The sequence below is a fragment of the Urocampus carinirostris genome, chromosome 19, assembly GCF_059441175.1.
Source record: "Urocampus carinirostris isolate Australia breed hairy pipefish chromosome 19, RoL_Ucar_1.0, whole genome shotgun sequence".
Lineage (NCBI taxonomy): Eukaryota > Metazoa > Chordata > Actinopteri > Syngnathiformes > Syngnathidae > Urocampus > Urocampus carinirostris.
In genome coordinates this window covers 7,503,231-7,516,061 of record NC_142367.1, presented here as the reverse complement: position 1 = coordinate 7,516,061, position 12,831 = coordinate 7,503,231, and the positions used below count along the sequence as shown (strand labels likewise).

Sequence of the window (12,831 nt, the reverse complement as noted above, 5' to 3'; positions counted from 1 at the left end):
GAGATTGAGCGAATATCTTTTAATGTATTTTCGTTGATATGCATGTAATGTACAAAATATGCAAAAACAAAAATGTGGTATTGTCTCAAGCACAATTGATGAGCCGCACAGTTAACATACTACAGTTAAAGAGGACGTTTTTATTATTTGACTACTAGGTGATGCTTTATTGTGTCATGCAACACAAACCGAGTGCTACAAAGCACAGGAATACAAACCATGGAGATTCAAAGTGACCAAAATACATTGTTCTTCACCACAGCCAACCACTCCCTTGTCTTTTGTTAAGTTTGTGTGTGGTATCTACTGGTATAGCTTTGTAGTATTTCCATACTAGTATCCCCGTAGTTTTTCCATAGTAGTAAAGCCCTTAATTTTTTCGTGTTTTTTAGGGGGGTCCAAATTGGCTTTTTCAATATTTCAGGTTGCCCCCCCAAAAGACGGAGCTGACATAATTGTCATCTTGCTGCTACGAGTACCTCCAAAATCTTTGTGAAAAAGAAAAATGGTGCGGATTGGTCACTCAAAATTTTCAGTTTGTATTCTTACTAGTGCTTTTTTAGCACTCGTTCTCGGTGACATCATATAATACAGCAGCATCTAGTATTCAAACATTACAGATTACAGAGTCCCTTTAAAGAAATAAGTTTTCTTTCAATAGGAGGCAATTAATAATACATACTTTCCTTTTTAATTGTGCTAAAGATACGCTATTGAGTAAAACGTACTTGCATAAAAAAGCATACAGTACTTATGCCTAGCCCTATCAAGTTTGAAGTAGGAAAATGCTGCCCTCCTTGTGTTCAAACCAATATTGCACATCTAATACATCTGATATAGCTCTACAAGGATGTTACGTTTTGTAATACCCGAACAATGCATACCTCCATTTGAAACTACAGTACATTTGATTTAAATGATAAGGTACTTTTGAAAGGAATAAGGTTTGCACTACATTAAAAGTAAACAACCTATATTAGGTTTTAGTGTTGTTTTTAAAGGAAGGATTTTCCTAGCTCTCAAGTAACATACACTCTGGCCTTGGCAGAGGTCAGCTGTGAAATGAAATAACGTCATATTTTGGTTACGAACTTAAGTTATGTCATTTTAAAATTTCTAGTGTTACCACAACACACTTCCTCTGTCAAGCCTCTGTTTTGACGGGAAGTGGAAATTCAGCAAACCCTTCCTTTGGATTTACGCCCTAGCACTTATCTGCTGTGAATATTTCCACAAAGATAAATCACAGTTTGTTCTAGCTCTTTATTGGGTTCGTTAGATATCTTTAGCCTTCTAGCTGACCGCTAAGTACCCTATTTTCTGCCCTGTTATGCACACTGGACAGGACGCAACCCCCCAAAAATAGTCTGTCATACGAATCAAAACTACAGTAATAGCTACCTATTTTTTTGGGCATAACCGTTGGACATTTAAGACAATATGTAGTGTAATGATTCTTCAGTTGTAAAATTTCGCTGACCCAAATCGCAAAATATTGAATGGAACAGTAATCAAATCTGAGTCCCGGTGGTTTTTACTCACGGTGCCAGAAACGTATGTTCGAGAATGGAGAAAACAAAGTCGTCCCTAAAGATAGAAACGGGTGAAACAACTATTGGGTGTATCTGATATGTGCAGAATTGTGCATTTTCCTAAATCTTTAGGACTGCTTTCAGTTTCTCGATCATTCATTTCTGGGACTGCAAGTAAAAATAGTGAGCTAAGATTATATATAATGCATTTTCATAGGTCTTTTGCATCACTGGTGGTCTGGTACAGGAGTCAGGCACCTATGGCTCACAAGCCATCTTTCCGTGAGACCATATGGCTTGGAGATCAAATTTACCCTAGCAAATTTTCACTTGTTAGGCCATGTATGGCATCAGCGTAATGGGTTTTGGCATGTCCTAAGCCACTATCAATATATGGTTCGGTCCAGTATATATATATGGCACAATCTCAACTACAGTTCTGGATGTCACACCAAAAGATCCTGTTTGGCTGTACATTGCTAAGGAATCCTTTATATGGAAGCTCATTAATGAATGTATATTCACTGTTGAGACACTTTATGATGAAAACCCACAGAACAAACTGTAATCACCAAATAACGCCAGCCAGAGCAGTTTGATAATATAGGCTGATATCTGCACACACACAACATGCTTCCCTCACTCCTCACTCGCACGGAGGGGAGCTAGATCTGAAAACTTATTGTCTGCAGAATATTGGAACATTTTTACAAAAGAACTCTCCTTGCACTTTGTTTTGAAATCACTACAAAAAAAGGAAGATTAAAAAAAAGCCTTAATGATCTTAAGTAACTGCGGGAAGGAGACCACTTTAAAGTGGTATACTGATATGGACCACAGGCTCTGGCGTTATTATTTCATAAATTTGATCAAATTGTCAAACGTCACACAGTGCAATGAAATGCGCAGAAAAATTAGCTTTGGGCTGGAATTTTTGTTGAATTTTGTCTTAAAATATGGTATAGCTCTCTCAAAAAAATAAAAATCTTAATATTTTGCTTTTATGGCCCTTTGCGTCGAAATGGTTCCTAAACCCGTATCCAGTGGTTAAGTGCCAGTGCTCTCACAGCAGCGACCCTGCTTCAATTCCCATTGCATAGAATGTTTTGCGATTGATCAATAATTGCACAGAAACAGCTGAATAACAAACCCTCGTGTAGTAACACACGTATTAATACTGCATGCATTTTCCAATCTTATCCACCGAGTACAAGTCGCACTGAGTTATTAGGCACATTTTCAAATTTCCGGCCAATATGTTTTTTTTTTAGGAGTGCCTTATATTCCGGAAAATACGGTATTATAAAAGCTCATTCCCGTTTGTGCGAGCAACAGAAAATTCATTTACAGCACACTTTACCATAGCAACCACGTATTTTTCCTCAGGCTAGTTGAGCTTCCCGTTAACGCTGGACGCTAGCTTGTACGGCACGCCCGGCCGGCCTCCGTTGCGCATGGTTTCGGCCTGCTCCAATACGGACGGTATGACATTTTCGGACACGTCTGCGGGGTGTTCGCTCTCGATGATGTTGGCGGTCTCGGCATCTAGCTCGCGAAAGTCTTCCCGGTAGAAGCGCTGGCGCATGCGCTTCATTTGCGGCAGCTCCACGCAGGTTTCCATCAGCACCAGCATGCACACCAGACCCAGGATCAGGTACACTGAAACACACGGACACAAAATAAATGCACATGCTAATATGCTAAATGTGACTGACCATTGATAAAAGTAGACATGTCGAATAGGAGTATTTTGAGACTGATACCAAGCGCAAATACCATTTGTGTGTTTTAAATCAAAAATATTTGATAAATATGACCTGTTATCCTGATTTCGTTATTCTGCATTACTGTATTTATTACCCATATTTATTTGTGCATGATGCACATTTTCGAAGCTGAAAAAGAACTATTTTTTTGGGTGTGTGTTATACATGAGGTTTTACAATATTACTGTATTTTTTGCAATAATTGATGAATTGAAAAATATTGCCGAGCACAATGGCAAATCATTGGCTGCAGCAGGAACTGAACCTGGGTCGTGGCACTGAGAGAGCCAAATCCTAACCGCTAGACCACCAGTGATATAGGTTACATGCAAAAATGCATTCAAATTTGTCTCACTACCACACCATTTGTATTCATGGTAGCAGAGAGGAATGTTAGGAAACAAAGTTGTTCTGAAAGTAAAAAAGCACGAGGGAAACAACTCTGGTGTATCTGATGATGAATTACACTTTGAAGGACATTAAATAAATACATTGTTAGTTTAAAAATATATATTCTTTAGAAAATACTGTATTACTTTAAAGAATAAGCAAAAATACATGAATTATGATATAAACTTGCATTTTTAAGAAATACTTGTAGGTAAAAAAAGCTACATTTATTTTACATAGCATGAGCTAATTGTCGGCCATCTTGCTGCTATAGGTGAAAATGTTGTGATTTGGTCACTTTGAGTCTGTATTCTTCCTAGTGCTTTTTAACCCTAATTTTTGGTTGAACTACACAATAAAGCGACATCTAGTGGTCAAATAATACACAATGTCCCTTTAATCTAAGTGTAGCCCATACAAATTAGGAATTCCTTCTTATGAGGACATTTTTATCAGAGCTTTTCTAGTTGAACATTTGGCCCAGCCTCACCCAGACCCTTGGTTGGCTGCCAGGTAAATTGAGTTTGAGACTCCTGCTTTAGAATATCTGAAAATGTATTATTAGCTTTTTCTTGACAATTCAACTATGAAATGTGTACCAAAAACTGTTGTACTGATCCCTTGAATTATGGAATGTACGGGCCAAATACTGATATTAGTACTGTATTCAAATGTTATACTTTTAGCAAAAATCACACGGGATTTCAATCAGTCCCATTCAGGGGTCATCACCCCTTACGATGTATACGATTTACGAATGTCAATACGCTAAACCAGTGTTTTTCAACTTTTTTGAGCTACAGCATATTTGTTTCATTGAAAACACCACCACCTCGTGCCGTTGCATCCCCGGTAAAAGTAAATCCAAATGAAAGATAGCTTTCGCTTGACCGCACAGGCACACACATTTTCACAACAATTAATTACGGCACACTGGTGTTCCGCGGCACTGTGGTTGAAAAACACTGGTCCCAAAAAACAAATACATATATATATACAGGGAGTGCAGAATTATTAGGCAAATGAGTATTTTGACCACATCATCCTCTTTATGCATGTTGACTTACTCCAAGCTGTATAGGCTCAAAAGCCTACTACCAATTAAGCATATCAGGTGATGTGCATCTCTGTAATGAGAAAGGGTGTGGTCTAATGACATCAACACCCTATATCAGGTGTGCATAATTATTAGGCAACTTCCTTTCCTTTGGCAAAATGGGTCAGAAGAGGGACTTGACAGGCTCTGAAAAGTCAAAAATAGTGAGATATCTTGCAGAGGGATGCAGCACTCTTAAAATTGCCAAGCTTCTGAGGCGTGATCATCGAACAATCAAGCGTTACATTCAAAATAGTCAACAGGGTCGCAAGAAGCGTGTAGAAAAACCAAGGCGCAAAATAACTGCCCGTGAACTGAGAAAAGTCAAGCGTACAGCTGCCAAGATGCCACTTGCCACCAGTTTTGCCATATTTCAGAGCTGCAACATCACTGGAGTGCCCAAAAGCACAAGGTGTGCAATACTCAGAGACATGGCCAAGGTAAGAAAGGCTGAAAAACGACCACCACTGAACAAGACACACAAGCTGAAACGTCAAGACTGGGCCAAGAAAAATCTCAAGACGGATTTTTCTAAGGTTTTATGGACTGATGAAATGAGAGTGAGTCTTGATGGGCCAGATGGATGGGCCCGTGGCTGGATCGGTAAAGTGCAGAGAGCTCCAGTCCGCCTCAGACGCCAGCAAGGTGGAAGTGGGGTACTGGTATGGGCTGGTATCATCAAAGATGAGCTTGTGGGGCCTTTTCGGGTTGAGGATGGACTCAAGCTCAACTCCCAGTCCTACTGCCAGTTTCTGGAAGACACCTTCTTCAAGCAGTGGTACAGGAAGAAGTCCGCATCCTTCAAGAAAAACATGATTTTCATGCAGGACAACGCTCCATCACACGCATCCAAGTACTCCACAGCGTGGCTGGCAAGAAAGGGTCTAAAAGAAGAAAAACTAATGACATGGCCTCCTTGTTCACCTGATCTGAACCCCATAGAGAACCTGTGGTCCCTCATCAAATGTGAGATTTACAAGGAGGGAAAACAGTACACCTCTCTGAACAGTGTCTGGGAGGCTGTGGTTCCTGCTGCACGCAATGTTGATCGTGAACAGATCAAAGCACTGACAGAATCCATGGATGGCAGGCTTTTGAGTGTCCTTGCAAAGAAAGGTGGCTATATTGGTCACTGATTTGTTTTTGTTTTGTTTTTGAATGTCAGAAATGTATATTTGTGAATGTTGAGCTGTTATATTGGTTTCCCTGATGAAAATAAATAATTGAAATGGGTATACATTTGTTTTTTGTTAAGTTGCCTAATAATTATGCACAGTAATAGTCACCTGCACACACAGATATCCTCCTAAAATAGCTAAAACTAAAAAAGCCCCACTCCAACTTCCAAAATATTCAGCTTTGATATTAATGAGACTTTTGGGTTCATTAAGAACATGGTTGTTATTCAATAATAAAATTAATCCTCAAAAATACAACTTGCCTAATAATTCTGCACTCCCTGTATATATATATATATATATATATATATATATATATATATGACATGATTCCATTACTCGTGAATATGTTTACCAAGCTAATAAAAAGCTAGGCCACTAAGCCACCTTGAAGACTGGAATTGAAAATATTGAAATATAAAATGTTGCACAAAAACACATTTATACGAAAGGTGATAAATTTGATGAGGTGACCAGTCCTCAACCAAATTGACCAAAAACATTGATTTGAATACAAGGCAAAAATACATGAACTATCATACCAATCTTGCTTTTTATTATAAAAAGAATTATATGTAAAGAAATTTGTATTTATTTTACAAAGTGGAATCCCTACCCAGAAGTTGCTGTCATGTTTGTCAGCAACTTCTGACAAACATTAGAACATCTTCCTGCTGTTCTGTGCGCTTAGCCCTGGTTTCCGTTCGCATTAGACGATAGTGTGCCATTTAGTAGTCAAATATTACACGCTCAGGGTTAAAAGGTGGTAGTAACTTCAAAACCATCTACTTGCTGAGGCTATCTTTGGTTGAAATATTCATTGCAGCCTGGGTCAAGCTCCTTTTCTTGAGCATGCAAGTATGTAAAATTCTTAGATGTGCTCAAATAAACTTCCTTTTTGCGTTTTTTTGGGTGGGTTTGGGTATGCTTTTGGACTGTGTTTGAAACAGTCCTTTTCTTACTTTCACCATTTTCATCCTAGAATAAGAGAAAACCACAAGCACGCGCGCCAACTTATTCTACTCCCCCCATCCTCCCCGCCTCCCTTCCTCAAACGTAATGCCCCCTGTGGCCAGATCACCCAGGGTTAAAGTAACATAAAAATAGATAGACGCAGTGGAAAATTAACTCAGTTGGGCATGGTTAATAATAGAGAAAATATATGCTTTCAAACCTTCTCAGGACACCTCAAACTACGCATCCCACCTTCAACAATGACTTTACCGTAAAACATTAGTCCTTACAAGTAATGAGCAGCTTGTAGAAATGTTGGTGAGGATTTTCCTCCGTGCTGTCAGTCTCCCCTGGGACGTAATCCCCGAGCCCGATGGTGGTCAAGGAGATAAAACAGAAGTAGAGGGACTCCAGGTAATTCCAGTCCTGCTCTACAGTGAACAAGATCCACGCCGGGATGATGAGGACAGAGAGGGCCACCAGCACGCCGAGCACAGCGGCGTGGACGACGGCAAACGTGGCCTTGGATACAGCCCATCGTCTGGGGAAGTGGGCGAGGGGCCGGCGGGTGACCAACAGCATGATCCTCTGAACCAATGCCGAAATCAGGAACAGGGTGAAGGGGATCCCCACTAGAGAGTAAAAGATGCAGAACGCTTTCCCTTCATCCGATAGTGGGACAGTGTGGCCGTAACCTGGAGAAAAAAAAGGATGTCATTTCTAGGGCTGCAACAACGAATTGATTACAACTGATAAAAATCGATCATTAACTCATTCAGTGTCAGTCAATTCATGTTATTTGTCCTTAATCACAAGGAGTCTCAAAGGGCTGCATAGACCACAGATTATTGCAAACCACATACTATTATTACACCATCCCCTGATCTAAAACCCACATGAGGGCAAGGGAAAACTCAAAAACCTCAACATGAGGAAAATGAAGAAACCTTAACAAGGACCTCACATGAGGTAATCCCCCTTCCAGGAAGACCAGGCTGCAATGGATGGCAATACCAAATAATACACGGATATTGTCCACATGAAATATAGGTCATTCATAAGCTATAGACTAGAAGTGTGTTCTAAGCCTAGATTTAAACAGTTCCACTGAGGTTGCAGATCGAATCCCAGGGGAAAGAGCATTCCACAGCACCGGGGCCCGAATGGAGAACGCTCTCGAAACTGCGGTGCTCTTCTTAGCTCTTGGAATCACTAAAAGACCAGCATTTTCAGAGCGAAGGCTCCGGACCAAATGGGAAGTCCTGGTGCCAGACATTTTTGGGGTTTTTTGACTCATTTTGAAGGCCTTCTGAAAATTTTGTTCTGTAGCTATGTAGGCATGGGCCACATCAAAATAATGCTTGAACCCTCGTCTTTCATTAGAACAGGGGTGTCCAAACCTTTCAGAAAGCAGGCCAGATTTGCGAAGCTTAAAAATGTGTGAGGGTCGATAATTCAGCCTAGCATTTTTTGAACATTCTGTCATAAATTCACCCTTTGTGGAAAGTTTGCATTGTTTGTCGATCAGCACCGCGGCTTCGTAACTTGTCTTTGTAGCATTTTCATTTGACTCGCAGGGTCTGGTGAAAAAAACCCTGCTGTGCCGTTAAAACAGCTTCCAGGTGCTTAACTTTCACAGCGTTCGTTTCCAGTCAAATTTTTATAGTCAGCATTTTTTGTCTGGCAGCGCCTCCTAATAATGTTTTCTTTAAAAACAGCCACAGTATCTTGCCAAATTAGGCAGGAGCAGTTGTTTCGGTGAAAAAAATACCCAAATTTCTACTTGTCCTGGAAGCAGCTGCCCTCACAGTCAACTTTCGTTTTTCTATTTACAGTAGGAAATGGGGTGGGCTAAAATTCTCACAGAAATTCAAGGTGAAGTTGGCCAAAGAGCTACTGCAATCATCAGGGGAAATGGCGTTTTTTCTCTTTTTTTTGGTATAAATGTATTTTATATTGCGGTCAAAATTACAGGGCCACATATTATTAATTTAATGACAGAGGCCGGGGGCCTGTAAAAGGTTGATAAATGCTTCTGAAAACGTATTCAAACTTTATGGCACTGAATGAGTTATAATCGTTGGCAACATATTCCCCCATCGATTTGTTGTGTAGCAAATACATGCATATCAGTGCATTGCCTTTTGTTGTGAAGTTATTGGGTTGTAGTACCACTTTGGTCTGTCAGAAGGCGCCCCAAGACCGCTTTTATGAGTATATTTTTTTTATTGAACTTGCATCATCTCATCTCATCAGCTGTACTGCTTATCCTTATTAGGGTCGCGGGGGGCTGGAGCCCATCCCAGCCATCTCCGGACAGTGGGCAGGGGACACCCTGAACTGGTTGCCAGCCAATCGCAGGGCACACGGGGACAGACAACTAACTCGCTCAGTCACACCTAGGGACAATTTGGACCAGCCAATTAACCTGAAATGCATGTCTTTGGAATGTGGGAGGAAACCGGAGTGCCCGGAGGAAACCCACGCAAGCACGGGGAGAACATACAAACTCCGCACAGTAAGGCCGGTAGCTGGATTTGAACCCACGCAGGAGGTTCCCACGACCTCAAAACTGTGCCGCACACGCGCTAACCACTGCTCCGCCGTGCTGCCCAACTTACATCATTCCATACTAAATTTACATGGAACAATCAAACACTATAAAGTTAACCATTTTCAAAGGAACGGAAAGTGCTGTAGAAATACAAAAAACAATTAGCAACGAAATTAATAGAATAAAATAGAAATGATGATGACATGTTTAACTTAACACAAGGGGGAGATTCCTAACCATATTATTTATAATTTGCACATTGGGAATGTTTAGCATATTCAAAGGTTCAACACAGAAAACAAATTCATTGACATTTGGAAACGTGGGTTTAAATTTTGACACACAAAATGAAATTTAATACTCTTGTTTTATTCCAAAGTCCAAATGTAATATAATATTTGGATAAGGTAGCACGACACTTACATTTTTTTATTGTTGTTTTGTGTAGTCTGAAACTTTAATATTTGAAGAGAGGAAGAAATTAAAAATGTGTTGTTTTTTTTTAAATCCAAATTATTTTTGCTTAATATACAATACTACATAATTAAGATTTGAGCACCTTTTGTAGGACCTTGATTTCCTCTAATTCATTTTCAAGGTTACATAGTTCATTTATCTTAAACAAAAGGTTGTAATTTAGTTTATATAATGTTTATTTTGTCTTTTATTAGCATATTTGGTACATCGGAGTATTCCAATAGTAATCAAAACTAATTAAGTTACATTACTGCCTTGTTTAGGTATTCAGATTACGTTAATGACAATGCCAGAGTGTCCAATCTGGAAGAACAGAAGATTTCCTGAAGAGTCAGTGAATGTCAAGGTCGAGTTTGGGCTGGCTGGATGACAAAAATAATTTACGTACCAGATGGAAACATATGTTGGCCTGGAGAGGGATGGTTGCCACAAGACTGTACTTGCACAAAACACACCACAGGAAATGGTGACCCCATGTCCCAAATGGTTAAGAAATCCAACCAACCAACCATCTATCACTTTCACTATCTAACTTTACTTGTGCATTCATTCTCTAGTCAGCTTTTTGGCCGCTTTCAGCGCAACAGATGAGGTGAGTTTTACCATCTGCTGGAATTCCCCACCCTCCCAAATTTGAAGTTGGTTTGGCCCACCACCACTCTTGTTTTCTGCAGCGGTAAAAAGAACAAAGAACAGCGCACATTTCATGAGTCAGGTATGATGAAGGGCAGAAAGGTGCTTGGTGGAGGCGAAAAAGCCAGGAAAAATAAAGACAAATTAAAAAGTACTGTTATCATTCATTTCACTAATCCTGCACTTTTTGCCTGTGATATGTGTGTCCCATGATGTGTGGGGTGCTACGCGTTTGCAGAATTTAGCAGTCAACTGCATTTCCCGGGTAGCTCAAATATACTTAGTGTTGGGAATTCAGTCTCTTCTCAAGAAATGGCTCAGATCACTAAAAAGAGCCAGCTCTTTTCACTCCCAAAGCCTCTTTTGCTATATTTATCTGTATATGATTTTGTTTTATGTAACATTAAGCAAAAAATACTTTAAAGCTAAAAAGAAAGACATCAGTGGTAATAGATAAATAAAATCAAATAAAGGCAAAAAGAGACAAAAGAACAAAAAGGAAGAAGAAATAAAAAGGCTAGAATTATTAAAACAAGGAAAATGAGAAAAGGGAAAGAAAAAAACTATATTAAATAAGAAAAAAAGGAAAATGCTGGAAAATAAGAAGAAAGCTTGGGAAAAATAAAACAAAAGAAGAAAAGAAAAAACGAAATTAATATAAGAAAAAAGCATACCTCTCACAATATAACCTCCTCACAGATGCCTACCATGTCATCTGGCTGGCATATAAATTCCTGTTGAGCCTTTCCTGTACTCTGGTTGCGTGTGAGCGGCGCTTCTCTGCTTTAAAACATGTGGAAACTGGGCTAAGAAGCTCACAGTCTCCATACTGATGTACAGTGCAAAGTGAAAAATGACACGGGCATTGTCATCAAAACAGTTGAAGGGACTAGTGCTTTACTTTTGATGTTTTAAGTAGCCTACATCAAATGGGTGTAGTGAAGATACTTGATAAGTTATGAGTTTAGTGTAAAGCATAACAATTTGTTGTTTCAAATGACTAAAACTACATAGGTAAATATGTTTTCATTTATATGAAAATATTTATATAATTTTCCTTTGAATTAAAGTTGTAAAGTGTTTTATGTTAACTTATCACCTTATACCTGAATTTCTCCCCCAAATGTATCATAAGAGCTTGCCGACTGGTCCATTCATTCAAATTCGTCCTCCATAGCTAAGTGGGCCTTGGGTAGAAAACTCCCGGGCTGAAAAAGGGGCCCACTCTGGCCCTAGTTTCCAATTACATTTCTCTACAGGTAACGAGAAACGGCATCAGATTACATTAAAAAAAACTTCAATATTGTTACTGAAATTGTTTACGTATACATTTTATCGTTTATTTTTCTTCAACCACCATTCTGTGTAAATACGTATCGTGACGTCAGCAACCTCGCCCACGAAACCTCCAAAATGGAGCCCTCAAAGAAGGGCCACTTGACCTCACCGGTAGTTGTCAGCACGGTGCTGGTGAAGAACAACGAAGACACAAAGTCCCAGTTTCTGCGTCCCCGCTTGCCCACCACTGACACGCCGTAGTTGTTAGCTTCAAGCGCGCGGGCCAAGAGCTGGCGGAGGTTGGCGTCCGACACGCAGGTGTTGTTGGCGAGGAAATCCCGGTGGCTGGCCTCCAGCTCGTCGCGCAACTGGACTTCGTAGGGTAGCTCGATGGCGGAGAAGATGCCGGCGCCGATGAGCAGATACGTCGCGTAGCTGACCACCAGCAGCGCAAAGTTGAGCCCCGGCAGGTGGTTCTCGCTGAAGCGAGTGCATGCAGCCCCCATAGCGTCGGAGAAAAAAAGCTGAAAAAGAAAATGAAACACGGGAAGCGATGGTTCAGTTGCAGAGGTGACTTCTTCCTTGTTTGTCACATCACGGACTAGGAAGGATGACGTCACTCACCTGAACAGGTGCTCGCTTTAAGCAGCTACCTTAAAAACACAGTTTAAATCTCCACCAGGATACTTAATTCCAATTTACCCCTGTTTTAGTTTTGTTGGTTTTACGCGATAGAAATCGTGGCAAATGCATGATTTAAGGACACGAGATTACGCACGCAGAAGACTTGAACCGGTTGAGCTGGTTTGATGTTTGGAATCACTTCAACGGACTGAAAAGTAAAGGTGGGTGGATCGATCCAAATAGCGATACTGTACTATCGAATCTTGGCGAGTACAGTACTTTATGTGTGTGTTATTTAAGTTTAGTTGGGCACAGCACAAAAGAAAGAAAAACGGTACCAACCACTATT

General features: G+C 40.2%; 1 protein-coding gene across 1 annotated transcript; it reads right to left on the bottom strand.

Annotated features, from left to right (window-relative positions):
* Positions 1 to 4: 4 nt before the first annotated feature.
* Positions 5 to 12,648, bottom strand: LOC148347041 (potassium channel subfamily K member 1-like). Its single transcript, XM_088324164.1, has 3 exons — positions 12,028 to 12,648; positions 7,207 to 7,611; positions 5 to 3,191 (listed from the first exon to the last, which is right to left on the bottom strand). The coding sequence occupies exons 1-3, from the start codon at positions 12,362 to 12,364 to the stop codon at positions 2,920 to 2,922; spliced, it is 1,014 nt and encodes a 337-aa protein (XP_088180290.1). The 5' UTR covers positions 12,365 to 12,648; the 3' UTR covers positions 5 to 2,919.
* Positions 12,649 to 12,831: the final 183 nt, after the last annotated feature.